This window comes from Babylonia areolata, chromosome 13, assembly GCF_041734735.1.
Source record: "Babylonia areolata isolate BAREFJ2019XMU chromosome 13, ASM4173473v1, whole genome shotgun sequence".
In the NCBI taxonomy this organism is placed as follows: Eukaryota; Metazoa; Mollusca; class Gastropoda; order Neogastropoda; family Buccinidae; genus Babylonia; species Babylonia areolata.
In genome coordinates, this window is record NC_134888.1 from 39,386,071 (window position 1) to 39,412,483 (window position 26,413).

The 26,413-nt window shown below is 38.5% G+C and overlaps 1 protein-coding gene across 1 annotated transcript in view; it reads left to right on the plus strand.

Moving 5' to 3' along the window:
* Positions 1-324: 324 nt before the first annotated feature.
* The window catches only part of LOC143289268 (U2 snRNP-associated SURP motif-containing protein-like), a 35,505-nt gene continuing 9,416 nt past the window's right edge, over positions 325-26,413 (plus strand). Inside the window, exons 1-18 of the mRNA XM_076598266.1 lie at positions 325-366; positions 4,845-4,925; positions 5,385-5,508; positions 5,992-6,140; positions 6,813-6,895; positions 7,812-7,966; positions 8,572-8,633; positions 9,458-9,623; positions 10,359-10,645; positions 11,678-11,721; positions 17,030-17,134; positions 20,060-20,126; positions 20,979-21,160; positions 21,757-21,919; positions 22,678-22,757; positions 23,471-23,558; positions 24,501-24,620; positions 25,281-25,479. Coding sequence (XP_076454381.1) covers positions 334-366; positions 4,845-4,925; positions 5,385-5,508; positions 5,992-6,140; positions 6,813-6,895; positions 7,812-7,966; positions 8,572-8,633; positions 9,458-9,623; positions 10,359-10,645; positions 11,678-11,721; positions 17,030-17,134; positions 20,060-20,126; positions 20,979-21,160; positions 21,757-21,919; positions 22,678-22,757; positions 23,471-23,558; positions 24,501-24,620; positions 25,281-25,479 — 2,188 coding nt within the window. The 5' untranslated portion in view covers positions 325-333. The remainder of the gene's footprint in view (positions 367-4,844; positions 4,926-5,384; positions 5,509-5,991; positions 6,141-6,812; positions 6,896-7,811; positions 7,967-8,571; positions 8,634-9,457; positions 9,624-10,358; positions 10,646-11,677; positions 11,722-17,029; positions 17,135-20,059; positions 20,127-20,978; positions 21,161-21,756; positions 21,920-22,677; positions 22,758-23,470; positions 23,559-24,500; positions 24,621-25,280; positions 25,480-26,413) is intronic.

The following is a 26,413-nucleotide window of genomic DNA, read 5'->3' on the forward strand; positions in this document are numbered from 1 at the left end:
GATACTCAATTGTTTACATGGATTGGTGTTCACTAGAAATTCAGAGAAAGGTGGCAAACACACATGCACACACAATTTGTTTTTTTAAAAGTTATGTCTGAGTGTGTATGTGTGCCTGCCGCTGAAATCTGATTGAATGAGACAAGAAACGAATGACAAGCGTCAAATGGCAGCCGTTGCCCTGATAGGCAACCTGATATCCAAATGACTCCGTGTTTGTAAAGCGCTTCGAGGTTGGTGTCCGTTCTTTCATTCAAGCGCCCGCGCCAAATAACGCTTCATTGAGAGTTCTCTCCCAATGAAAGCAGACGTCGCTGTGAATGCGTCATCAACATGGCAGACCGTAAGTTGGGTGGGAAGGCGAAGGTAAGTGTCAGCGTGGTTTTGCATTGCACTTTGCAGACACATTTTTTTAAACTGTCGTACATTCTTGTATTTTTCGAAATGCATATTGATAATTTTTATAGAATGCTAGACTGTCAGCTTATCAGCAAACACGAAGTGGAATTTCAAAGTAATGCATTGACAAAACATATTTTCAAGTTTTATTATTTTTAGAAGAGGTTTCACTCACTGTGCAATTATATGCGCAACATTCTACACCAATTGCAGAACTTTGTCAGATCGATAATGTTCTTGAGTTCAGTTCAAAATCAGATAGGGGAAGAATGAAAATACTAACGACACCACATGTACTTTAGCCGAGTGTTTTTGTGTGACCAGAGCATATGATTATGACCAACATCAAAGGGTCTTGATTGTGTACCGGTACAGGGTAGGTTGGGTCGAACGATCCAGTCGAAGCGACCAGCTCTTCTTCTTCTTTCCTTCGGTGCCCACGATCTTGAGGATGATCATCCGGCACATAAAGGGGGGGTGTTGTGGACACAGTCCATTTGTAATTTGTTCTGATCACTTCACTATTCTCACTGTTCGTAAACATAGCAGAAACATGCGGCATGTCTCTGAACGGCCTCCAACTTGTCTGTGCTCTTCAGTGTGTATGGATCCAATACTGATGATGCATATTCAAGAAGGGATCTCACGAATGCCTTGTACGACTTCTCCTTGATGGAAATGGAGCTGATCTTTAAATTGCGCCTGAGGAAACCCTGCGTTATCTTTGTTTACTGTCCCTTGATGTGGGTGTCCCATGTCATTTCACGATGTAGTGTGACGCCCAAGTATTTGGCTGTGTGGACGGTGTCCAGGTTGTGGTTGTGCAGGACGTAGGAGTGGTCCAGTGGGCTCCTGCTCCTGGTGACTGGCATAGACATGCACTTTGCAGGGTGGAACAGCATGTCCCAGCTCTTCTCCCAATCCGATAGGCACTGGAGGTCTTGCTGTAGCTGGTTGTGTTGTTCGCTGTTGGTTACAACCCTGTACACTGATGTGTCGTACGCAAATAATCTTACCAGTGCTGTCAGCTTGTCCGGAAGGTCGTTGATATCGGCCAGGAATAAACAAGGTCCCAACACGGAACCCTGAGGTACTCCTGACCTAACGCTGACATAGGAGGAGTGGTGACCATCAACTACGACTGCTTGGCGTCGATCCTTGAGGAAGCTGTTGATCCATGTGAGAGTGGAGCCATGTATGCCATAGCGTTGGAGTTTGTGGATCAGCAGACTGTGGTTAACACGGTCGAAGGCCTTTGCGAAGTCAGACTGTGGTTAACACGGTCGAAGGCCTTTGCGAAGCCCATAATTAGGATGTATGTCTGCTTCCCACTCTCCAAATTGTTGGTTAGCTCCTCTACAAACTCCAGGAGTTGGCTCTCACATGATCGCCCCTGTTGGAAACCATGTTATCTGTCGTTGAGAATGGATGGCGTGAGCCTCGAAATGCTGCATCACAGCACTAACGACTATGTGCTCCATGAGCTTACATGCGATGCACATCAGGGAGACTGGCCTGTAGTTAGCAGGGTTATATTGTTCTCCTTTCTTGAAGATTGGTGTAACGTATGCACTCCTCCAGTCAGTTGGAATGACGCCTGAGGATAATGATGGCTTAACGTGTGTACTGTAAGGATAGCATGTCATATGATAGGCAATCGCAGTTCTTTTGTTTTTGAAGGCTTTCTAAGAGTAAGACCGGTTGCACCAGGAAAAGTTTGCTCATTCTTTTCAACGTTTTGTTGACATTTGAAATAGCAGGGGTGCCTGAGGGTAAAAGCGAACAGGCAAGTCTAATTATGAACGATGACTTAGGGCACATGTAGACAATATAAAACAGAAGCAGGTCTTTAACTCATTACACATAGCATATTATTGGAACATTGCTCCAGATGTTGTATATTGTTGGTTTTGATCACACATGCACACAAACACACAAAGTAACATTTAAACACACACACCCCACACCACATGCAAACGCAACTTTTTGAGAATGCTTAGTAACTATGCAGCATTGTTCACAAATAGACTCACGTCAAAATATCCCATGGTTTAATTGCAAATGACACTTTTTTGCAGATTCCTGTCAAAACTGACATTTTGATCTGATACCAATATGCTTTCTTAAATTCTCCCAGCACTGGTAATGCGTATTCAACATATCCAATCAAATCAACTATTTTAAACTGTGTCAAAGTTCAAGTCCTACAACTTGCTTCCCGTGATTTTAGGATTTTGAGAGCACGTTTGTAACCTTGGTCAGCAGTGGTGCATGAAGAGAAGAAAGCGCGGAAATGGCCAGAAATAGCTGATGTTTGACTGGTTCTTGGAAATGGTTATTCATTAAGGTATTTGAAGAAGATTGAAACCAGACGTTAGATTTTGAATGCAACCATTAAGAACGCTTCGAAGTGGGGCGGTATACGAATCATTCGCAGTTATATGCTGTTCACAATTACACATACCTACCCTACATGGTAGGTTGATCCTATGACTACTGTCGCTCTTTTTTTTTTTTTAGCTGGAAAATATACAATGCATATTCGAGGACAGATTCTGTCTACTGTAGCTTCTACATTTTGTGGGAATTTATGCATGATGTTACACACACACACACACACACACACACACACACACACACACACGCATGCTATCAGATTGTTAGTTGGTCCTCAGAATTGCTCATGTCACAGTCATTAGTGTCCGTGTCACAACCATTGGTCAAAAACGCTCTGTCAGTGCATACTGCACAGGGAGCAGATTTCTTACTCGCTGCAGAGCAGATGATTACCGTTATTGCCATTCTCTTCACCAGAATTATTTTCTAATTCATTGCATAATTTTTCTCACAACTGCCATTGTCATGTGTAATTTCCTCAAGCACTGCCTGTGCTGACAAATGCTGAAAGGTGCACAATTCTCTGATTAGAAATTCTCAATTCTTTTGTGGAAAAGATTTTCACAAGGGTTGTAGGGCAAAGTGATGGTGGAAAGGATTTTGTGCACTGTTATAGAATATGGATTTCAGCATTGATTCAATTTTATTTATCAGTGTTGGAGATTGCAACATACCAGATCAGAATCAGAATTATCAAATCTAGCATATTACAGCTACAACAAGAATCAAAAGCAGCAAAACAACTTCAAATTGATGTTGGTCATGTAATGGATGTTTAGTTACTGCTGAAAGAAGACAGACGAGGTTGAGACAAATAATGTATGTGTAATTACATTTGTATGGATTAAATTGATGAGCCTTTCAGTTGAGCCCTCGTATGCCTCTTCCTTTTTTGTGGTTTTTGACTCACTTGTGTAAACAAAGTGAGTCTGTGTTTTAACCTGGTGTTCGCTTGTCTGTGTGTGTGTGCGTGCGTGTGTATGTATGTTGTGTATGTATGTCTGTGTGTCCGTGGTAAACTTTAACATTGCCATTTTCTCTGGAAATACTTTGTCTACCAATACCAAATTTGACTAACATAGTATGAAAAAAATGTTTACAGTCATACCAATAATAGGTTTTAAGTCTCCCGAATTAAGCCGTATTTCCATATCATTAATGGTTTTATTTGGTTAAGGTTCATTCCGAAATCTGAAAATTTTAAAAACCACTTATCACTGACTTGCTGGAACTTGCAAGGTAGGTTCTGTTTGGTGAGAAGACATGACCTCGTTTTTCATGTTCGCAATTAAAAGCAAAGAAATACACATTCTGGACATAACATATACAGTGACACTAACTACATTATTGACGTGTTTACTGCATATGAATATTGTAAAGTGGACACTGGATTAACTAGAATGAACAGAAAAAAGAAATTAAATGGACGGTGTCTGGCATAGTTTCTCATGAGTGGAAAGACAATGCTTGTCAAACACAGATCTCTGCAGATCTATAAAAATGGACATATATTGCAGTGTTTTTGAGGCAGTGGGAACATCTCCTTTACCTTGAACTTGAAAGAAAATTTTAAATGCCTGAGATATACCAAAGTAACATGATTTAAACCTCATTATGACTTCAGTTGCTGCTGTATATTTATTCCGCTAAAAGAACATGCTTAAATAATCATTTTTGAATGTCAACCTTGAACCCATGTTAGTGCAGTGGGTAAAACCATGCATTTTCGACCTAAACATCCATGGTTCGAATCTGCATTGAAGACTTTTTTTTCTCTTTTTTTGTTGTTGCAAAGCTGTATATAATTATAATAATGAATAGAGAACACATTTCAACAAACTGATTTTGAATGTTCATAAGTTTTTTTATTTTTATTTTTTTCTTTAAATGTGTATCACACGTGAGTCTTGAAGACCTTGCCTTTCTTGGGTTTTTTGTTTGTTTTTTCGTCTGGTTTTAACCATGTCAGTGTAAGTTTTACAGTGAACTTCTGTTTCTGCTTGTCTTCCCTTGTGAATAATTTATATTAATAATGCATATGTTTTCAGGAGCCTACCATTAAAAGTTTTGAACTTGGAGCTCCAAGAAAAGGAATGACAAAACGAGAACAAGAGGAACTGAAGAAGAAGGTTTGTTTTCACACGTAAATGGTGTGCATGTGTAAACAGAATACAGTGTGGAGGCGCTTGTACACTTGTACACATGCAACACACACATGTGTGCACACATTAGTCTTGAAGGCTGTATATCTCTTTTGTGGGTTTTTTTTTTTGTTTTTTTTTTTGTTTTTTTTTTTGTCATTGATCATTGAATAAGAAAAATTGAATATGATAAAAAAAAAATTTTTTAAACCTTCAGAAAAAGACTATGTGGAGTTGAGTGTGCTTTAGTCTCTGAACTGTTTAAGAAAGTACATAATCTTTCATGATTTTTAATTCTTGCTTTTATTTCTAAACTGTCTTTTGAAACAAAACATGTATTTGTCTGTATATATCTGGTGAAAAGAATGTTGCAATACTATGTATGATTAATGTATTGTATATAATGTGAATGTACTATATCATATGTTTCAATGTTGTTGTTTTAAGAGAGATGAGGAAGCTACAGCAGCTGTGTACGAGGAATTCCTGGCGTCGTTTGAAGATGCGCAGAAAGGAGGGTTGGCCAAAACATGGGTCAAAGGAGGAGTGGTAAACCCGGGGGACAAGTCACGTGAGTTGCCAGCCATCATTATTTTGTTCAGTCAATTTTTAGTCCATCATGGGAAGAGGAAGTGTGGAAATCTTAATCAGGATAGTGAGAACGTTTCAGCTGTCTGGAAAATAGATTGGTAATTTACTTGGTAATTTACTTGTTCTTTTGGAACTTAACACTTGTTCATGTCATCTTTCAATATGTCCTGCAGACTGGTTATTTATACTTCTCGGTTGTGAATTTTTATACTTCTTTTGCTATGTAACTGCTATGTTAATATTTGAGTGTGCTATCAAGCATTTTGAAAGCTAGAAAGCTGTGAATTTTATGTTGAAATTTGAAAAGGTATTGACAAGAAAAAAAACTTTCATTTTGGTAGCGTCTGGCAAAAACATTTTTAGAATTTCCATGTTTGTTTTTCAAAATAAAATTTCTTGAACTTGACAGTGAAAATGTTTTGCATTTTGTTTTTGTTTTATTTCTGTGTCATACTGTGTGCAGAAGAATCAGTGGCTGGCAAAGATGAAAAAAGCCGTCTTTATCGTCCGACAACAAAACTGGGAGATCCAGGCATGAGACGAGAAACCAAAGAGGAAAAGAAAGAACGCAGGGAGAGGGAGCGGGAGTCGCGATTTGAACCTCCTTCATTCGTACGTATTGATAATATTTTTGTTTGTTTGATTGTACCTGTGTGTGCAGATAGGATTATAATTTTCTAAATATATTGGGTCAACAAAACCATTTGATTTAGATTTAGGTAATGAATGTTCTACTTAGCAAAGTACTTCTGCATGCTGTCTTCTCACTGTTGGTCTTTCTGTCTCTCACTGTTTCAGAAACCAAAAGGGACTTAATTTGTGTCAGTATTGTGGAGGTGTGTGTGTCTGGACCTTTAGATTTCATAGGTAAAAGACTCAAAAGGTAGTAGTTGGATTAATGTCTGTTTATGTTGCTGTATATATCACATTAGCACTTGGGGATACAACATGTTGATTATACCCTTTTGAATGTAGCCAGTTACAGTATTTCAGGTTGTCAAAAGAATATGGTACAGTGCACAAAATGATTCTATGTGAAAGTCGTAAATGATTAAGAATAAAAGATTGATGAAGGATGGATGGGAGCAAGCATCCAAATGCGTGTTGTGAGGTTATAATCTGTTCGCAGGTGATGTTAATAATATATTTTTGTAAAGTTGAGAACAAAAAACAACTTTGAAATGATACTAACTTTTAATTTGTGTTTTGCTTTTCTTTTCTTCCCCCGCTCTTTTCTTCTTTATTTTTTTTCCTACCTACTCCTTGGTCCTTCATCGTGTATAGCCTACCACAGGGTCCTCATCAAAGAAGAAGAAGGACGAGAAAAAGAAAAGTAATCTGGAGTTGTTTAAAGAGGAACTGAAGTTGTAAGTGTTCTTTAAGAGTGTGTGTACGTGCGCGCATGTGTGTGTGTGTGCATGCGCACATGTGTGAAGAAGTGCGATCATATGTGTGCCTACAAGTGTGGGTGTGTTTTATGTGAGCATCATTAGTCGCTAATTGATTTGTATTGTCAGATTGTGTTAAAGTGGAAGTATGTGTGAGTGTTGAGTAATGTGCATAGAAGTATGGGTACATATTTTGTGTGCCTGTGATCAGCCAGTTTTGAATTGTACATTTTTAATAATGTGGGCATATCTGAAGTTGTACTCTCAGCTTGATGGCTTATTCAGTCAGTCTTTTGATACGAAATTATCAACAAAGATTTTAAAAAAAGAAGAAAAAAAGGAATTTTATCAGTTTGAAAGACAATATTTGTGATCTTGAGTTGGTGCATAATACTTGTTGCTTAGGTATGACCTTAGATTCTAAATCAGGCATGATGAAAACATTTTAAGTTTAGTATTTTCTGGGTGCCTTAGTGTTCAGTGTGGAATAAGTTTGTGGAGTTTTATGGAGACAGATGTTTGTGGTCATGTCATTATGGCAATATATACTGGTATATATGTGTGATCATGTTTAGATGGCATTCTATCAGAAAATTTGATGAAGGTTTTACATGTAGCTATAAGAACAAAACTTAACACACACACACACACACACATTTCATATTACATATAATTGTTTTTATCTTAGTTTCAAGTGTGTCATATTATATAATTATTGTAAACTTTTCTGCAGCTGAATTGATACATGTACAATAATTATGATAGCATTTTAGTTCATATTTGTGTAATAATCAGTTGTAACAACATGTCAGTGTAACTGGAGATTTTGTTACATATTTTTTAAGAGAAGAGTTACATCAGAAATGATAACAACACATTGTGAACGGGCTTTCAGAATTCAAGAGGAACGTCAAGAACGCCACAAGTTAAAGAAAGCTATTCGTGATTCTGATCCCTCTGTACCTGTGAACATTCCTGTGCCAGAACCACGCCCGGCTCGACAAGGATTTGACTTTCTGGACATGAGCATTCCTTTCTCAAAAGGATCAGGTACAGATTGATAGCAATGAATTGATAATGCATTTTCTGTTGCACTAATTGATATAGTTAGTCGAACTTGAATCGGAGCATAGTTTTTAACTCTTGTTTTGGGAAAAATAAAAAGTGAAAAATAACTTGCAAAAATTGAATGGTTAGGGTGATTTTTTTTTTTTTTTTTTTTTTTTTTTTTTTTTAAATGATGGCAGTAAAATTAGTATGGTGGATGTCTGAGGAAATCCTGATTTTACACACAGTGACATAGTGGTATGCGCATGTTCATATTGTCCACAAATTCTGCTGTCTTGTAAGCAGTTATTCCTGTACTTTGAGTGTGGTTTCATAGTTTTGGGGATGTTATTTTGATGAGGGAGAGCACAGGACTGGGGATATAGTCTTTGAAATTGAATATGCTGTCAGGTGTCAGTAGCCAGTAACTTGATTTAGTGATGATGATTAAAAATGTGATATGTTGGTGTCTGTCAAGTTACATTTTTTATTGGTGTGTTTGTTTGCAAGATCGGTCAGTTGGTAAGGACAGTTTTCACTGGTAATGATAGGTAAGTCATTAAGGAAAATTTGCTTGGAAAGTGGTTTCAGTGAAGATTATTTTTCAGTCCCAGCAGACCCAGGAGATGAGAGCACCACTAACATCTATGTTGGAAACATCAACCCCAAGGTTTGTGCTTTGCATTGGCTTGTCCATAGGATCTTGAATAAGGAATCGGACATCACTAGTCTCTTGAACAAGTGAACAGTTTGAATGCCAAGCACCAATTGATGAAGATAGTGCTGATGGGTGCAATTGCTATGTGGTCAAAACGGTAGACTTTGTGTCTGGGGGTCCTGGGTTTTGAAATCAGATTGTGGCAACTGGTGTATTTAGGGGGCATATTTCTGATCTCACAGGCCACCAGTTGTGCAGATCTGCTGATGACTTAATCCCCTACATGTGTACAGTACCTTAATCCCCTACATATATATACACACATGCAGAAAATTGTTCATTAAAAATCCAGTAAACCAGGTCAGCATTCAGTCAGTCACTGAGTGATTGAAACATGAACATGTACAGTATGCACATCCCCAAAAATGGAGTGGTTGCCAACATTGCAGAATGAAATGGTCACATACGTAAAAGTCCACTGGCACATACCAATAACAATAGGAGTTGCAATCAGTGAATGCAGACTGCTGAGTTATTTTGATTTCTGTTTGATTACAGTGGTTTGTCAACAGTGGGTTAGATTTGAATGCTTGAATATAAACAGAGATGTTCCTGTTTGGGTGGAGATGACATGGTCGGTTCCTTACAATTAGAAATATAGCTGCTGCCTGATAGCAGTAGTAAGATATATAATTTGGATATGAGGAGAAAGTGAGGTTTTCAAATTGATGTGTTAGTGCACACTTTGAAGGCAGCGTTGGCCCAGTGGTTTTGCCCTGTTTGTGATGTGCTGATGCTTGATGCTGGATACTACAGTCCTCTTTACCGTTTGACAGATGACAGAGACACAGCTGTGTGAAGTGTTTGGGAAGTACGGTCCCCTTGCTAGTGTCAAAATCATGTGGCCACGTACGGAAGAGGAAAGGTCCAGAGGCAGAAATTGCGGCTTTGTTGCGTTTATGAATCGCAAAGATGGAGAACGGGCACTGAACGCACTAAGAGGTAGGTGTCAGAGAGGAGGGAGGTTGTCATTGATGATGATGAAGATGATGATGATGATGATGATGAAAGATGTTGCAGGTTGTTGCCACCTCTTTGTTTCAGAATTTCTCCTTTTTTTTTCTTTTTTTTTTTTTTTTTCTTTTTAAAAAAAAAAGAAGATTTATTATGTCATTGGTTCCTGTTTCAGAATTTGGCAGAGTTTTGTTGTAAAAAAAACAACAACAGATTATTATGTCCTTGATTCTTTTTTCAGCATTTCATTGAATGATTGTGTTACAATGATGTTCTTGCTTCCTGTTGCAGAATTGTCACTGAAAGATTTCTCAAGTCAATATGTGGTTGATTATTGTTTCAGGATGGTTTGGGAGAGCAGGTCACACATTTGCGGAATTTGTAGAATGATTATGATAATGATGTTTCCTGTGTGTGCAGTTTGTTACTTTGTTGAATGGTTTGGACAGATAGGTATACTTTATCTTTATTACTTTGGAAGGATTTCTTTGCCTTTTAAAAGAAAAGAAAAAATCTTTTCATGAGTTGTTTGTGGTGAGGAAAATGGTGTACTGACTGCGCTTCAGGTGGCATTGAGTAATCAGCAGTGATTTGTGTATCCCTTGGAAAAAAAAAAAAGAAAGAAAAAAAAGAAAGAATCAAAAGAAATCCTTTCAAGCTAAAAGCACCTGGCGTGAATCCGTTAACTGAAAGCGGGGCTGTTTGAATGGTTTGCTGCATCAGGCAAAGACATACAGGGATTTGAAATGAAGCTTGGCTGGGGCAAGGCTGTGCCCATCCCCCCTCACCCTGTCTACATCCCTCCGGCTCTGGCGGAACTGACCCAGCCGCCGCCACCCTCTGGCCTCCCTTTCAACGCACAGCCGCAGAGAAAGAAACGAGATCGGGACAGAGACAAGGCAGACAAAACGTATGGGAGTGTTCCTCCCCCTGGGCAGGCAGACAGAGACAAAGATCGGGAGGAGAAACAGACAGACAAGAAAGAGGAGGAGCCTGAGGACATGGAGAAGGTAATATTTCCAGGTGTCTTGTGTGTGTGTGTGTGTGTGTGTGTGTCTTAAATTGTATTGAGAGTTGGTCAAGGTTTTTCAGGGAAGATCACAGTTTATTGCATCTCGGTCGTCTTCTGTTACAGAGAATTGAGGTTTCTGCTGAATTCAGAGCTTGCAGATAAGGAGAGGAGAGTGAGCTTTTAAAGAAATTATAAATTTTCTTTGGACACTCTAGTGTCTATGTGATCTTTGCTGAGTAGCTTTGAGCAGTAAAGTAATAACTGGGGAAAAAATGATATGGAAAAAAAAAAGCAGCAAAAGTTTAAACTTTTTCAATAGCAAATGGTTTCTGATGCATATTATTTTTCCATTTTGTGTGTGCTTGTGTGTTAGCCTTTGGTCTTTATTCATGGATTTGACAGGCAGTGGTAGATCTTGCACTGCTTTCTTTGATTTACATTCAGCTCCTAAAATATATATTCTGAGCAGTCCTTTCTGTCATATCTTTCATTGATGTTGGAGATGAGAATATTACCTGTGATATGCGACATTGATTAGAATGTTTGATTTGGTGATAAGCATGAGCAACAGCATCTGGTAACATGCTGTTTGGATGAATCCAAAGGTAATGATTTGGACTGGCTTGATATGTATGGGATGTTTGATGTACAGTATTATTTATTTTGAAAATAGTCTGATTTTTGTGAGCTGCTGTATCTGTTGATTTACAATGATTGTCCTAATCCAGTTGGTAGTCTCTTGATACAAAGATGTTTACCCCCAAGATCTGGAGAAAGTAAGGGGCTGGGTTTAGAGGATTAGGATTATCATTCATGAGGGGCAGTGTGGGTGGGTGGAGAGGGTTGCTGATGGTCTTAGATATAGATTTATATATATATATATATATTTTTTTTTTTTATGGTGTAATTAATTGGTAAAGGGTAATAATTCTTAGCTTCACATGGTAAAGAATTGATATAGTTATTTTTTTTTATGTTTGCCATTTCCTGAGCCTGACTCATGTTCTGTTCAAATCTGCCATTTCTGCAGACGTTAGCCAAAGCTGTTGTCAAAGTGACAATCCCTACTGAAAGGTATACCTACTCTTCTTGGATTCTGATTCATTCCCCTTTAATTGACCACTTTTGTGCCATGGTTTTCAAATATTGTATTTGAACAGGCTATTTCAACAGAGACAAGAGCTTGATACTCTTTTTCTCACTCATTGATCTTGGCCATTTCGGACCAGTTTGTTGAAATAAAAGATAAAGAAAAATTCTGCTAGTGTTTTCAGAATAAAGAAACTGAAATCTAACAGGATGAAACGAGTTACACCCCTATTTTAAATATTCAAGTTTTTGTTTGACGAAATACTTGGAAATCAGGTTTGAGAGTTTACTGTTGGAAACCTTGATAATGAGTAAAAGATGAGTAACAGTTCTCTCCCTCAAAAAGGAATCGGGGGTGTGGCTGTCAAAAATGTTTTTGACCTGACCCACAAAAGTGCAGTATTATATCATATTAAAAAAAAAAAAAAAAAAAAGGAATTAAAAAAAGAAAAAGAAAACAAGAAGTGTGAAGAAAGAGAAACAAAACCTTTCTTGTTTTGTTTTGACATGCTTTTGAAATAAAAAGTACACTAGCTCGAAATTCAAAATTTATGAAGTTCACAGAACAGCGGAAATCAAAGAACCGCGGAAATCGAAAGAGAAGTAAAGAAATTTTTCTTTCTTTTTTTTTAAATCCCCTTCAGAAGCAAGCTCTTGTCCTACTTGGTATCCAAAAGAGAAGAAAAGAAAAAAGAAAAGAAAAGTTTGTGAAGGCTAGGTAAAAAGAAAGAGAGGGATAGTCCAGTGCAACAGCTGGGAGCCACTGGGACTACGAGGAACAAGGACCTCTTCTGAACGATGGTTGACCACGCCGTTCTCTCTCTTGCTGTCTCTCTTTCCACACGTTTTCTCTGCCTGTCTATTTCAGCATCGTTTAGTAGTTTTAATTACATTGTGAGTGTTTGGATGTGTATATTTGCATTCCAAAGTGTCAGAAATGTATGTTTGTGTACGACAGCAGTGGTTGAACACATTTTGCTTTCTCTTTCTGTCTTTTTCCTCTGTATTATTTGTGTTTATGTGCGTGTTTGTGTGAGTTAAAGGGTTCTGTATGATTTATTCTTAACTGATTTGCTGCTGAATGACGTGTGTACAATGTTTTCTGCACTGGGTGTGTTCTAAGGACGCTCTCAAATCAACAGTTAACACTGCTCAGATATTAGCAGTATGGCTTACTGTTTTGTTCATTTATTTATCGAAACAAACAAAAAAATTTGATTTTATCATTTTATGTACACAGCATATACTTGCAATACTCATGCAAAGTGCTTTCTGGTACACACGCGCACGTGCATATAATTTGCGTATTGATATGCATGCTCATACTCTTGTAGGAAAATGGAAGAAGCTTGGATTTATGATAACAGTTGGAATTAAAACTTTAAAAAATATTTACAGCTTTGCTGTCTCTGTGCTTGTTTAAAAATATTCATTTCCTGCTTTCAGTAATGTTTCAGTAGTATGATTGATTAAGAGGGCATTTCAAGGGGCAGGATGGGGCAAGAGATGAGAAGGTTGATTGGTGTAGGGAAAGAACATTTGTTACGGTTTATTTTAATGACACACATTTTGTTGGTGTGATGCTGTAAATACTTTTATTGAAATTGCATTTGGGAACAAGATTTTTGGTATAGATAAGATAATGACACAGATGTTCAGTCAGTTTCTCCAGTTGACCTTGATGATATCTGGATTTGAAGCCTTTGAAAGAAAAATAATTTCTCTTGCAATGTTCTGGAGAATTAGATATGTCTGTGGGAAAGATGTGGGAAACATGACTAGAATTGTTATTTTATTGAAAATTCCTTTCTTTGTATCTTGAAAAGTGTAGCTTTGCAACACTCCTGTTCTTGTGGATTGCATTTAGGTGTTCTGTATGTTAAATTGTTGGTAGTCTGCCAGTACCACTGCTGTTTTTGTTTGTGTGTTTGTATAGTGTGTGTATGCGTGTGTGTTTCATTATCCATTTATTAAAATGGTTATTGGGTGTGTGCATACCACTGGTGGGTTTAAATCCGCTTTACCATCCATATCTTCAGCAGTCTTTTGTGTTGTCCCTAATACTGTGTGCTGGAGTGTTCACTTTTCCTTGTGTTATGCACTGCTATCAAAAAACTCTGAGGATGTTATATCTTACATTGAGATGGTTTAAGAAACAAGCCATATTTTGTATTGTTTGTTTGTAACAAAATAAGATGCTTCTTAAATAGAAAAAGCTTTATGTTCTTTGCATATTCATTGTTGGATGATGTCAGTATGGAGATTTGTGCCATGATGTATATCATTTTGTTCCTGTTGCTTGTTTACGCAGTTTTAAAAAAGGGCAAACTGTGCTAAATGTAAGCACACAAAATAGATGTTATGCTCAGCAAAATAATGTTTGACTTCCATTCTTGTATGTAAAAGAAAAAATATGCAAAATGAAACAGTATATGACTCACATTCCTTTTAAACTGTGGATCAGTATGTCATTTAACAATATCTGACTGAAGACTTTAGACTTGTTATTCTGTTTCCTCTTGGGTGTAGGAACTAAATGAAATCTATATTGTAAATGTTTAGAAATGTGTGCGTGGGTTATCTGTAAACAGTCCAAAAATCTGTGCATCAATTGGGAAATGATACGCTATTCAGACTAAAGCAGCGTTTATCCAGGTGGATAATGGATTAGGGTTTGATATTTTGTTCATAAACTGCTGTGAATCTTTATCTTCTTGGCTAACTCCCAGATTTGAAATTGTGCCAGTTAACATGTAGAAAGGTTGGATGTATCTGTCTCAACTCATTGTGCCCCACAGCTGCATGCCTGTTATAACTCCCCTGGACCAGCACTGTGAGAGACCACTACAGTAAACAGTAGTGTCGTTTACTAAAACAGTGAAAATCAGTGGAGAATTGTTGATTTAATCTGTCAATCAAAGCTTCGTTTTCATGCTTCTGGAATCTGTAAATGGCTCAATTTAGAACGCCAACTGGGCCAAGCAAGCCAGGTCAATAGGGGAAGTAATCATGGTACGAGTTAACTTGTACCTGGAGTGGAACGAGTTAAACAAAGAAGAGGGACTAAATTAAAGGACTTCATAGACAACAGTTATTAATCAACAATTGATGATTTGAAAAGTGAAAAAGTAGGGCTCATTGTTGGGATGGGGTGGTTGCATATCTGTCCCTTCTCAGATGTAAGAACTACTCTGATTCAGATGGCTGAATGAAATGAGCTTGTAAGACCCCCTGCCCCTGTTCCTTCCCCCCTGTGCCGCACACAACAGTGGATGCTCCATGCAATATTAAAGGCCAACATATCTGCAGACCTGCTCTTGTCTTAATCTCCATTGTGTGCTTGCAGAAGATCACATATGCATGTCTAACTTCCCACAATTCATTATGGGGTTTGGGTGGTTTGTAGAAACAATTATACCCAGCATGCACCTCACCCCAAAATGGAGTATAGCTGCCTCATTGTTAGAGTAGAGACAATCAAATACTTGAATGGCTGCTGCTCTTAGCAAAAATGAGTGCAGGTTTTCAGCCCATGGTGGGTAGGAAACAGTACTACCAGATATATGATTAAAAAGAGTTTCAGCTTTTTAATTATCAGCCTGAGCGTACAGCTGCACTAGTCTGATGAAGGAATCTAGATATTTTACTGTTTAATCTAAAAGGATACAGTATGGTTGGTACCATATTTGAGTTCAAGACAAGGGCCTTAGGATGAAGGCAAGAAGCTCAAAAAGTTTAAAGAAAGAAAATAATTAGTTAAAAAATGAAATAAAACAACACAAGGCTGTTTTGTGCTTTGTGTCACAGATTTTTTTGTTGTCAACTTTAGAATGCCTGTGTCAGACCATCATGCAGAATACATATTAACTGTTCATCAAAACATAGCAGTGAACATATAGTAAGCAGTGTAGCAGTGCATTGCGCTTAAAGACTGAAATGAAATGAAATGAAATTATGGTGCTTAGAGCCTCGCCGACCACTAAGGCCATCTCAAGGCTATCGCTTAAAGACTGCACACCTGTGTGAAATTTAATACAACTGAACTACTAGTGTCCCGTCTTTTTCTTCTGTTTTTCTGTTTTCCTTTTCCTCTTTTTTTTTCTGTCTTGTTTTGGTTCGTAATCATTTTTTTCCTTGATCTTCTGATGCTTGTGGTTTGAGATAAATCACTGTGAGTGGGGTGATAATGTTTGCTTCAAGCTGTCTTTTCACTTTGCGATTGTCTGTATTTTTCTGGTGTTGTCCGTTTGTGTTGGCATTCCTTCTGGGTGTCTAGTGTTTTGGTATTCTTATTGTTTTTGTGGGGGGGGGGGGGTTGTGTTTTTTTCCCCTTGTATGAGATATTGTTGGTCATTCCTGGCCCCCTTCACTCCTCATTTTACTAAAGAAATTGCTGCATAAGATGGAGAACAATTTAGTTTTTAGATTTTTTCAAGCCGAGCATCCAATCTATATTTTAGATTGAAAAAGTACCAAACTCGGGATACGGAGAGCTCATGTTGTGGTATGTATTTTAAATGAATTGCAGGGGGCAAAAAACATCATTAAAGTTATTGTTATTGATTTTCATAGACTTAAATCATACCACTGACTTTCATTCCTGAAAGGACAGAAGAAAAATTGTTCTTGATTGTAATGATCTATGCTTGAAAGTTACCCACTAGTGCAGATTTTAATAGACTTTGAAAAAAATGATACCAAAGACTTTAAAAGTTAAACTCTTGAAAGGACAGAAGAAAAATATCATTGTTCTTGATTATGCTGGATGAAAATGATACTAATGACTTAAATTATTGAAAGGACAAAAGAAAATTGATATAACAGAAGACTGAAATCATGCCAACTACTTAAAAGTTCCTTACTGAGCATGCCACATTTCTTTTTGGTGTTAATTATATATTTCATTTTGTTCTCCTTTTTTTTCTCTTTTTTTTTTCTTCTTAATTTACAAACATCTCTCTTTCTGTGATTTATTTACCCACATGTATATACGCTTTTGATAGTAGATAGTGTGCTTGCAGCTTGCTCTTTGTTCCCCTTTATCCGGTGTATGTGTTTGTTTCTGCTGGTCTGTTCTGTACGCTTGCACAAAAGGGGTGGTACTCACTTTTCCTCCTTCACCTGATCACCCTGTCGTCTTGCATGCACATATAAAAAGCATTCATTTGAGGGCATACGTTTTCCTGTTGAAGTGTTTATTGTGTGTGTGTGTGTGTGTGTGTGTGAAGGCATCACATGATAGCCCCGGGGAGATCCTCCAAGGGCAGGGTACTATGGGTTTGTTTTCTTTCAGAGCGCAGTTGCACATGATCCATCGGATGATAGAGTTTGTCGTCCGCGAGGGTCCCATGTTTGAAGCCATGATTATGAATAGGGAATTGCACAATCCTCAGTTCAGGTATGCATGGACGTGGCTTTGCTGTCAGATTTGTTTTACTTCTGTCTTTCTCTTCTTTTCTTCCCCACTTAATGCATTTTCTCTGTTGTTTTTTTGTTATTGGTTGTTTTTACTTTAGATGTTAATGACAAAGAAATTATTAGCTTTTTTTTTTCACAAGTCAGTAAGAATCAGAATTTGAAATGAACATGCACACAACCAGAAGTGAAGTTAAATATCCATATACTTTTTAACTAGCATATATAATCCAGTAATTTGCAAGCACAATGATCGTATGTGTGTGTACTCACATGCTCATGGATTCTGTCTTCCTCTTTCAGGCACACACAGACACACACAGAGACACACACATACACACACACACACACACAAAGATACATTCACCTTTCTAGTATCACTGTAGTGTTAGTGAAAAAACATGAAGTTAGAAACACACATTATTTGCACTCACACTCACGCGTATGTTCATCAATAGTTGATAAATGTAAAAAAAAAAAACAAGAGAGGCAAGGCCTTCAAGACTCACTTGTGATAAATTAAGTCTCCTAGCATTAATTACAGAGTAATTTCCCTTTTTTACTATCTGCACCAAAATGTTTGCAAAATAAATAAAAATTCCATGCTTAGCAAAAGAAGTTCCTGTTTGAACAAAAAATGATAATAATGACTCCTCTTGTTGTGTCAGAATAAGAGGTCAAAGTGCCAAGTTTAGAGAATACAAAAAATATAAATATAACAGTAAATGCAGTTTGCATATAATTAGGCTTCTTTTTTATTTTTTTGTGCCCATCCCAGAGGTGCAATATTGTTTTAAACAAGATGACTGGAAAGAACTGAATTTTTCCTATTTTTATGCCAAATTTGGTGTCAGCTGACAAAGTTTTTGCAGAGAAAATGGCAATGTTAAAGTTTACCACGGACACACACACACACACAAACACACACACACACACACACACACACACAGACAAACGAACACCTGGTTAAAACATAGACTCACTTTGTTTACACAAGTGAGTAAAAAAAAAACCCAGTGAAGACTAATAATGGAAAATACTTTTTTGAAAGGCAGCACATAAGACACAAGGAGGCACTTGTTCATGCTTTGATATATCACATTTTTGCACAATTTTCCACATTAAAGCAGTTTTCTTTTCCCTCTTCCATCGTTTCTAATGTAATAAAGATAAAACAAACTTTTCATTTCTTCAGCTGCCTTCATATTTGACGTTCACAGAGGTGGAAGTCATCCAGAATTCAGAAAAGAAAAAGGGCACTTGCGCCAGACCTTTCGTAAAAAGAATTATGATTGGGTAATTACTTTCTGGGTTCTTTGAGGTAGCCATTTTCTGTCACAAATAGTCTTTCTAAACTGCTTGTTCCAGGCTGCTGTCTTACATTGTGTTGGCCACAGTCAGTTTGGAGATTGAATTAAACAGGAGTTTGGAACAGCACATACTTGATTATGTATACGTTCCTTCATTGATTGATAATGAAAAGAAGACAGGAATTGACTACAAATTTTGTTATAAAAAAAGGGGGGGGGGGGAATCCATTGCAGAGCTATACATATAATTATGTAGCTGGTATTGTTTGCTTGCACTCATGGCAGATAAATACAGATCATGTATATCTTTGGGAAATACTGCACTCGGGTGCTTGAAGTAGATTATCAGTATCTGTTGTTTAACCTGTATTAGTTTTTTTTTTTTGTTTTGTTTTGTTTTGTTTTAAATATTACAGAAAAGAGCATTCCTTCATCTGCTTTTTGATACAATTTTGCTGCATACCTATAGCTTCCAAAACATAAGTTATTTTGAAACAAAAAAGAACTGTCTTTAGAAAGTTCAGACAATAGATTTGTATCTGATTGAACATGAGATGGCGTATTAGATCTGGCCTTCAGTTTTACTTCATGACATTAAAAGTTATTATGCCCATCATGTCTGTCAGGTTTGAGCATAACAATGTACATGTGCTTTTTTTTTCCTTTTTTTCCTTCTGTCTTGTTTGTTGATAAACTTAAAACTGAAGGACAGTAGCTTCTCTTTCAGCTATTTGGGATAAAATTTGCCGGACTACAGCATTTATTAGAGGTGTGAATCCATCCTTCCGACCAACAGCATTTTATACCTGATAACAATGCACATGTGCGCACACACACACACACACAAAATATATAAAGAAATTCTTTTCTCTGTCAATTGTTGATTTTAAACCTTTTTTGTGGGGAAAAAGTGTCTGATGGATGTATTCACACTTGAATATGGTAAGTAGTGGACACTAGTGCATTGTTTTGTGAAGCAGTGCACATGTCCAGTTTCTGTTTTGTTTTGTTATATTTTGAAAACGGTCTGCAAAGTGGAGGGAGTTCATTTGATGTTCAGTATTGTGTCTGGTCAGTATTTGGTTCACTTTGTTTTTCCTGATAAAAGTCTGTGAATCCAATTAAATTTGGTTCATGTAGAGTAATTTCTGCGTTGGTTTCTTAGTGTTTTCTGTATTCTATTGTTCTACTGATTTCTAACATATGTAGCTGAGATAACCAAATATGTATAATGGAATTGAAGAGGTAAGCATTAATACTGTTGCTTGTATATCTAATGCGAGATGTGGTTGTTTTTTTAGATGAAAATTCGAATGTGTATGGTGTGTGTGTATGTGTGTGTGTTTCCATACACATGCAACTGCATAACAACTGAAGACAGAACTAGGCTGTGAAAGGAAACTGATTATCAGTAATAGAGATGAAATGTTTTAGAACATGATTACATTCTTCCATGACTAGAGTAAGAATGGGAGGTGTGTGTGTGTGTGTGGAGCAGGAAGTGGGGAGGGGTTGTTTTGATGTAAGATGGGGGTTGCTCAGTGCAAAGCATCACACTATGACAGGTTTCCATTGACACTGGTCACTGTTTGCAACAGGTTTTTGTTTGATAACCAGTCGGCAAACCACCTTTACTACCGTTGGAAGCTCTTCAGCATACTTCAGGTAAGACTCTCTGTCAGGAAGAGATTGTTCGTGAAAAAAATGTAATGGGTAGATGCAGCATATTCATCAGGTCTTTCAGATAGGTTTGGGTAATGTTGAATCAGCTTGTTGAGAAAAATAAACAAGGCAGGTAACTTTGGTTCCAGCAACTGCATTTCAGAAATAAAAAGGTGTAAAGTGGAGAAGATTATTGGGCGGCCTTCCACTCCTCCCCCTTCATTCCCCACAACTCTGATTAAAATATTAAATGTCCTGTGCTTCTTTCACCCTCAGCCTCCTCTCTACCCTCCTTCCCTCCTGTCCCCCCCCCTTCATTCCCCACAACTCTGATTAAAATGTTAAATGTCCTATGCTTCTTTCACCCTCAGCCTCCCCTCTACCCTCCTCCCCTCCTGTTCCCCCCCCCCACTTCATTCCCCACAACTCTGATTAAAATGTTAAATGTCCTGTGCTTCTTTCACCCTCAGCCTCCTCTCTACCCTCCTTCCCTCCTGTCCCCCCCCCCCCCCCCCCCACTTCATTCCCCACAACTCTTAACATGTTAAATGTCCTGTGCTTCTTTCACCCTCAGCCTCCCCTCTACCCTCCTGCCCTCCTGCCCTCCCTCTTCATTCCCCACAACTCTTATTAACATGTTAAATGTCCTGTGCTTCTTTCACCCTCAGCCTCCCCTCTACCCTCCTGCCCTCCTGCCCCCCCCCCCCCTTCATTCCCCACAACTCTGATTAAAATGTTAAATGTCCTGTGCTTCTTTCACCCTCAGCCTCCCCTCTACCCTCCTCCCCTCCTGCCCTCCTTTCAAAGTTAGGACTGTAATCCTGTGAACTGACCAGTTGTACTGGAATGCTGCAGGGTGACTCGCCGTACAAATGGCGGACAGAAGAGTTCCGTATGTTCAAGGGGGGGTCGATGTGGAGGCCCCCTCCCATAAACCCCTACACCCAGGGTATGCCGGAAGAACTGGTGGACAAGGAGGTGGAGTTTGACCATAACCTGCCCCTCTTCGGGGGCAAGAAGGGGTCGCTGACTGACAGGTAGGTGCAGTTTGTAGTCTTGCGTCCTTTTGCATGGTGTGCCAGTGCATTAAAAGACTGGTTGTTTTTTTAAACATCAAAATTTGAACATAGTCTGTTAGGTCTTCCTGCCCTTGTGGTTCACCATGTTATATTCTGTTCAGTTACCAACTTTTTTTCTTTTTGTTTGTTTTCAAAGAAAGTTGTAGATTTCATTACCTTTGTGACTCATATTTATATATTGTGTTTGATTGTAAACTTAGTTGTGGGCCTTTTTGTTTAGTTTTTAGTAGCATTCTTTCATAATTCTTTTGTTTTTTGGTTTTCCCGTCTTTGTTGCTCAGCTTTTTATCTATGATTGTGTGAATTTTTTTTTGAAAGGACACTAATCTCCTGCCATTTATTGAATAGCTCGAATGGATGAGACTTGCTCTTAGATTGTGGTCTTTGAAAGATTGAAAGATAAAAGTTTGGTGCTGAGAACGGTATAAATGTATCTGTGATGTGTGTTTGTGTGTGCGTACATCATGTGTCTGTGTTTACCTCAACCTTTGTGGTAATATATGCACACTGTTTTTTCAATGATTTAAATCGCCAATCATCTTTATGATCACTAGTCAGCGGGATCGTCTGGAAGATATGTTGCGCAGCCTGACCCCCGAGAGGACAAAGGTCGGGGAGGTCATGATCTGGTGTCTGGACCATGCAGAGGCAGCAGAGGAGATAGTGGAGTGCATCAGTGAAGCTCTCTCCATACTGCAGACACCTCTGCCCAAGAAGGTATGTGGCGAAACGCTTGTTCACATCAACTTGTAGACAGTAGACATTGTAGCAGTGAGGAAGGAGAAGAAGGTCGGTGACCCCAACGTAGCCAGGCCCACTCAGATTTGTGAAGACTGCCTTGAATTTAGAAGTTCATTCCCAAAAATCACCATTTCAACGACAACAAAATTATAGATACTGAAGATAAAAGTGGCATCTTGATAAAAAGTTGTTGAAGTGATTATATTGAAACAATGTTGGCAGAAAATCTGAATCTGCGAGTGATGAAGTAAAGATGCCTCATGACATAGTGGATATTGATATTTATTAAAAAAAAAAGAAAAATCTGTAAGAGTGTGAGCCATTGAAGAGGATTGAGCTACAACTCCTACAAGGAGTTTGGACAATTTATGCATAGGGACATGTGCAGAAGAACGAAACAGTTGATTCGAAACCAGAACACTGCTACTACTATGTTTACAAAGCAAGATATATGCCTTCTTGTAAAGTTTCGATACATGTTTTTGCTTATTTGTGAGCAGCTATTTGTTGAGCTTATTGTCTTTGATACTGATTTTGACTTGAAAGATTTCAACTGATATTAACACTTTATTAAAAAATATTTCCATCTACATGTTGTTGAAAAAAAAAAAAAAAGATTCTGACATTGACTGTGATCATTAAAAATCACTCGAGGATGTAATCAATTATTCACTATTCTGATTATTAACTGTTGATGGTATTAAAAGTTCATGAGCATCCTGACGTGTTTGCAGATTGCCAGATTGTATTTGGTGTCTGACATTCTCTACAACAGCAGTGCCAAAGTTCCAAACGCTTCTTTCTTCAGAAAATGGTAAGTCCATCTGTCAGTCATTGACAACCAGGCAACTTTGCCTTTACAAGAAAGTTAGCATTTAGTGGTGCCTCTTCTGATTTCAAACACCAAGGACACTGCCTTTAAAGCCCTATACTGATAACTTTGATCGTTATATCATGGAGCTAAACAATGAGCAGTGTGTTTTTTAAAGAGACCACTATCATGTTCCTCCAGCGACATCCCCCATGAACCTGAAACACAGAGGAACTTGACACACAGATTGAGCACAGGCGTGGAGTCAAAGAGAATCCCAGACTGTAGTGGCTTTTATAGCAGGTCATAAAAGACCACAGAAATAAATATTTTTTCATTAATTCGTTCTGCATCTTTTGTTTGTAACCTGGGTAGGGTTGAAGGGGGAGTACTGAGCCTCACTTGCTGGCTGTTGTGTCAGCATGTCTGTGTCCTGTTCCTGAAATTGCTTTTACTGAGAATGATTGAACAGGTACAGTTAATGTATTAGCTTATTCTCACTTATTTTGTGGATTCTTTTTTACAAACCTTTATTCATATTTGCTTAGAACTTGAAATGTGTGTGTGGGCAGCATGCTTGAAGCACCAGCTGATTTTTGTTTTTTTCTGCAATCGTTTGGGTCTGTATTGAGGCACTGTTTGAGCACTGGTTAATTTAGCATTTGTGTCAAAGGTATGCACTCCTCTGGATCAAGACTGTTTGTTTCCCTCTCTAGCTTTCAGATGAAGCTGAAAGACATCTTCAAAGACGTCAACGAGACATACAATGGGATAGAAGGGCGACTGAAAGCGGAACAGTTCAAGGTAAGCAAGGGGCCTTGCTGTGATTGATTTGAAGCCGACCAAGAAATGGTTTGGTAATTTGTGTGTATGTGTGTTGGAACAAATGTGGCGTTTCAACTAGAGTTGTTTGTGGTGAGACAAAAATGAGTAATAGCATGACAAGCTTTTATCTCCTTATTTGAAACAGGAAATCATTACATGCTTTAAATGTACAAACTACAGATGCTGTAGAAGAAAAGGATGAGCCACAAAAAACAATAGTAGACAAAAAAAAAAAAAAAAGGAAATAGGCTGGCAAGACAGCCAAACCCATTGTGTCAAATAGGCTGGTAAGACAGCAAAACCCTTTTGTGTCAAATAGCCTGGCAAGACAGCACACCCATTGTGAGAAATGGGCAGGTAACAGCCAAACCCATTGTGAGAAATGGGTAGGTAAATGGGCAGGTAACAGCCAAACCCATTGTGAGAAATGGGTAGGTAACAACCAAACCCATTGTGAGAAATGGGCAGGTAACAGCCAAACTCATTGTGAGAAATGGGCAGGTAACAGCCAAACCCATTGTGAGAAATGGGCAGGTAACAGCCAAACCCATTGTGAGAAATGGGCAAGTGAGACAGCCAAACCCATTGTGCTTTTTAGCCTGCAGCCTGGCCATAACATGAAGAAAGACAGATGTGTTCAAAACTCACAAGGTGGGAATGCCTGTTGTTGGCTGAGGAGGAACATGGCCTGCACTGGCCACAAATATTGGCTGGATGCTGCAGCTTGCTATAATTTGACACAGAAGGTTTATTTAGCCAAACCGAGAGCATTTGAAGAACTGTTGATGTATCCCTCTCCTCTCAATCTTTCTCGGTCTTCCCCCTTTATCCCCCTCCCCCCCTCCCTCCATCCTCCCCCCTCCCCCCCGTCCCTCCCTCTCTCCTGCAGTTCATTGTACACAGGATAACTTGTGTGTGCAGCAAAGAGTGATGGCGTGTTTTCGAGCTTGGGAGGATTGGGCGATCTACCCACTTGACTTCCTGATCAATTTGCAGAACATATTCCTGGGTCTGGTCCCGTCCAAACAGGCAGCCAAGGAGGTTAGCGTTTGACCCGTGTTTGTGTTCTGCATGTTGCACATTGTTCAAATAAGTTTACCTTTCCTCACTTCTAGTTTTGGGGGTATTTTCCTCCATAGGTTTTTTTTGTTTTGTTTTGTTTTTTTTTGGTTTGTGGATGTCACCTTTGATAGTAAACGGAAGTATATTGCAATTTAAATGAAAAGATGGTGTAACATTTAAAAAGAAAAAATTATTATTACATGTTTGGAACATCTTAATGTGTAATGAATGGAGATCAAGTTTGCTTTACGCAGACATTAACATTATGGAGCAAACAATACAATAACAGTTCATGATTGTGTCAACTAAATGTTGTTGAAACACATGTGCCTGAATATGCCTCATTGTGTACACAGTACAGTGTGTGTGTGTGCGTGAATGTGTGTGTATGCTTGCATGGATGTGTTCTAGCCATATGATTATTCATAAAACTGCACTCATGGATATTGTGCACTTACTGTAACAGACCTCATACAATCACTTGCAGAATGAATAACGAACTGACCACCCTGATTCGAATTTGGCTGCGTTCTGGGATATTATGCGCAGAATGTCATACACCTGATAAGATCGGTTGCTGAACAAATAAACGAACCGACCGCTCAGATTCTTACTTGATCATTCCTTCACATTGAACAGGCGGAGAGTCCAGAGGAAGAGCAGGCAAAGTCACCAGAGGCAGCCTTTTTGGATGGTACCCCAATAGAGGATCTGGATGGGGCCCCTCTGGAAGCACCACCACCACCACCACCACCACCACCACCAGTGGAGGTCAAGCCACCCCCAGCAGAAGATCTGGATGGCGAGGATTTGGGTGAAGACCTTGATGGCATGCCGTGTAAGTTTGGTGGGTTGGAAAGGGAGTTTCAGTCTTTAGTTTCAAGGTGTCTAAGGGTTCAGACTGATCCATGTACGCTACATCACAGCATCCCTATTTTGATCAAATGAAAATGAAAAAAAAAAATTCTTAGGGAATGGTTGATCTATCTACCTCAGAATTCTTTGCGGCAGCTACAATAAATGGACTTCTGCTATGAAACGACAGATGGTTTCAGATTTCACAGATGGTCAGCAGTTTGTGCTGTTGTCTTTGTGTTTGCAGCACATTGCTGCTTACAGATAAACATCATGCTGATGGGCTGAGTGGTTAGTGCTCTGGAGTTGCATCTTAAGGGTCTTTGAGGTCTGTGGTTTGCATCTTGGCTGCACCTGATGGGTTATAGTGGTGGAGATGTTCTCATTCTTCCTGGTCAAACATACATGCTGACACACCAGTGCCTTGATCCTGTTGCTGGAAAAAGTACAGTGCAGATATTTCAGAATAACCTGTGAACCTTTCAGAGATGGAAAAACAGAACCCGCCATTTAATGATATACTGCTGTGAAACTGAGAAGAATTTCATTGCTGTATGTTCACAGGTGTTTTCTTGTTTCTCCTTCCTGCTGATGACATCCCCATTTCTTGTCTTTAGGTTTCAAACATTGTTTTATGGATGTTTTCATGGTCTTTTGATGATGGTTGGTTTGATTATACTTTAGTGGGGTTTTTTGTTGTTGTTTTTTGCCCCATGTCGTCTATTGTTGAGTTTTGTATTAGGTTTTAAAATGTACAAATTATAATTTTTCCTCGTCATATAGGGGGTAATTTCAGGTCTTTTGCCTAATTGATCAGTAACAGTTTGTTCGTGGGTTTTATCATTAGATTTTTCTATGACATCTTTTTATAAAAAATCTATGAGAAAAATAATTTAGAATGATAATGAGCAAATAAA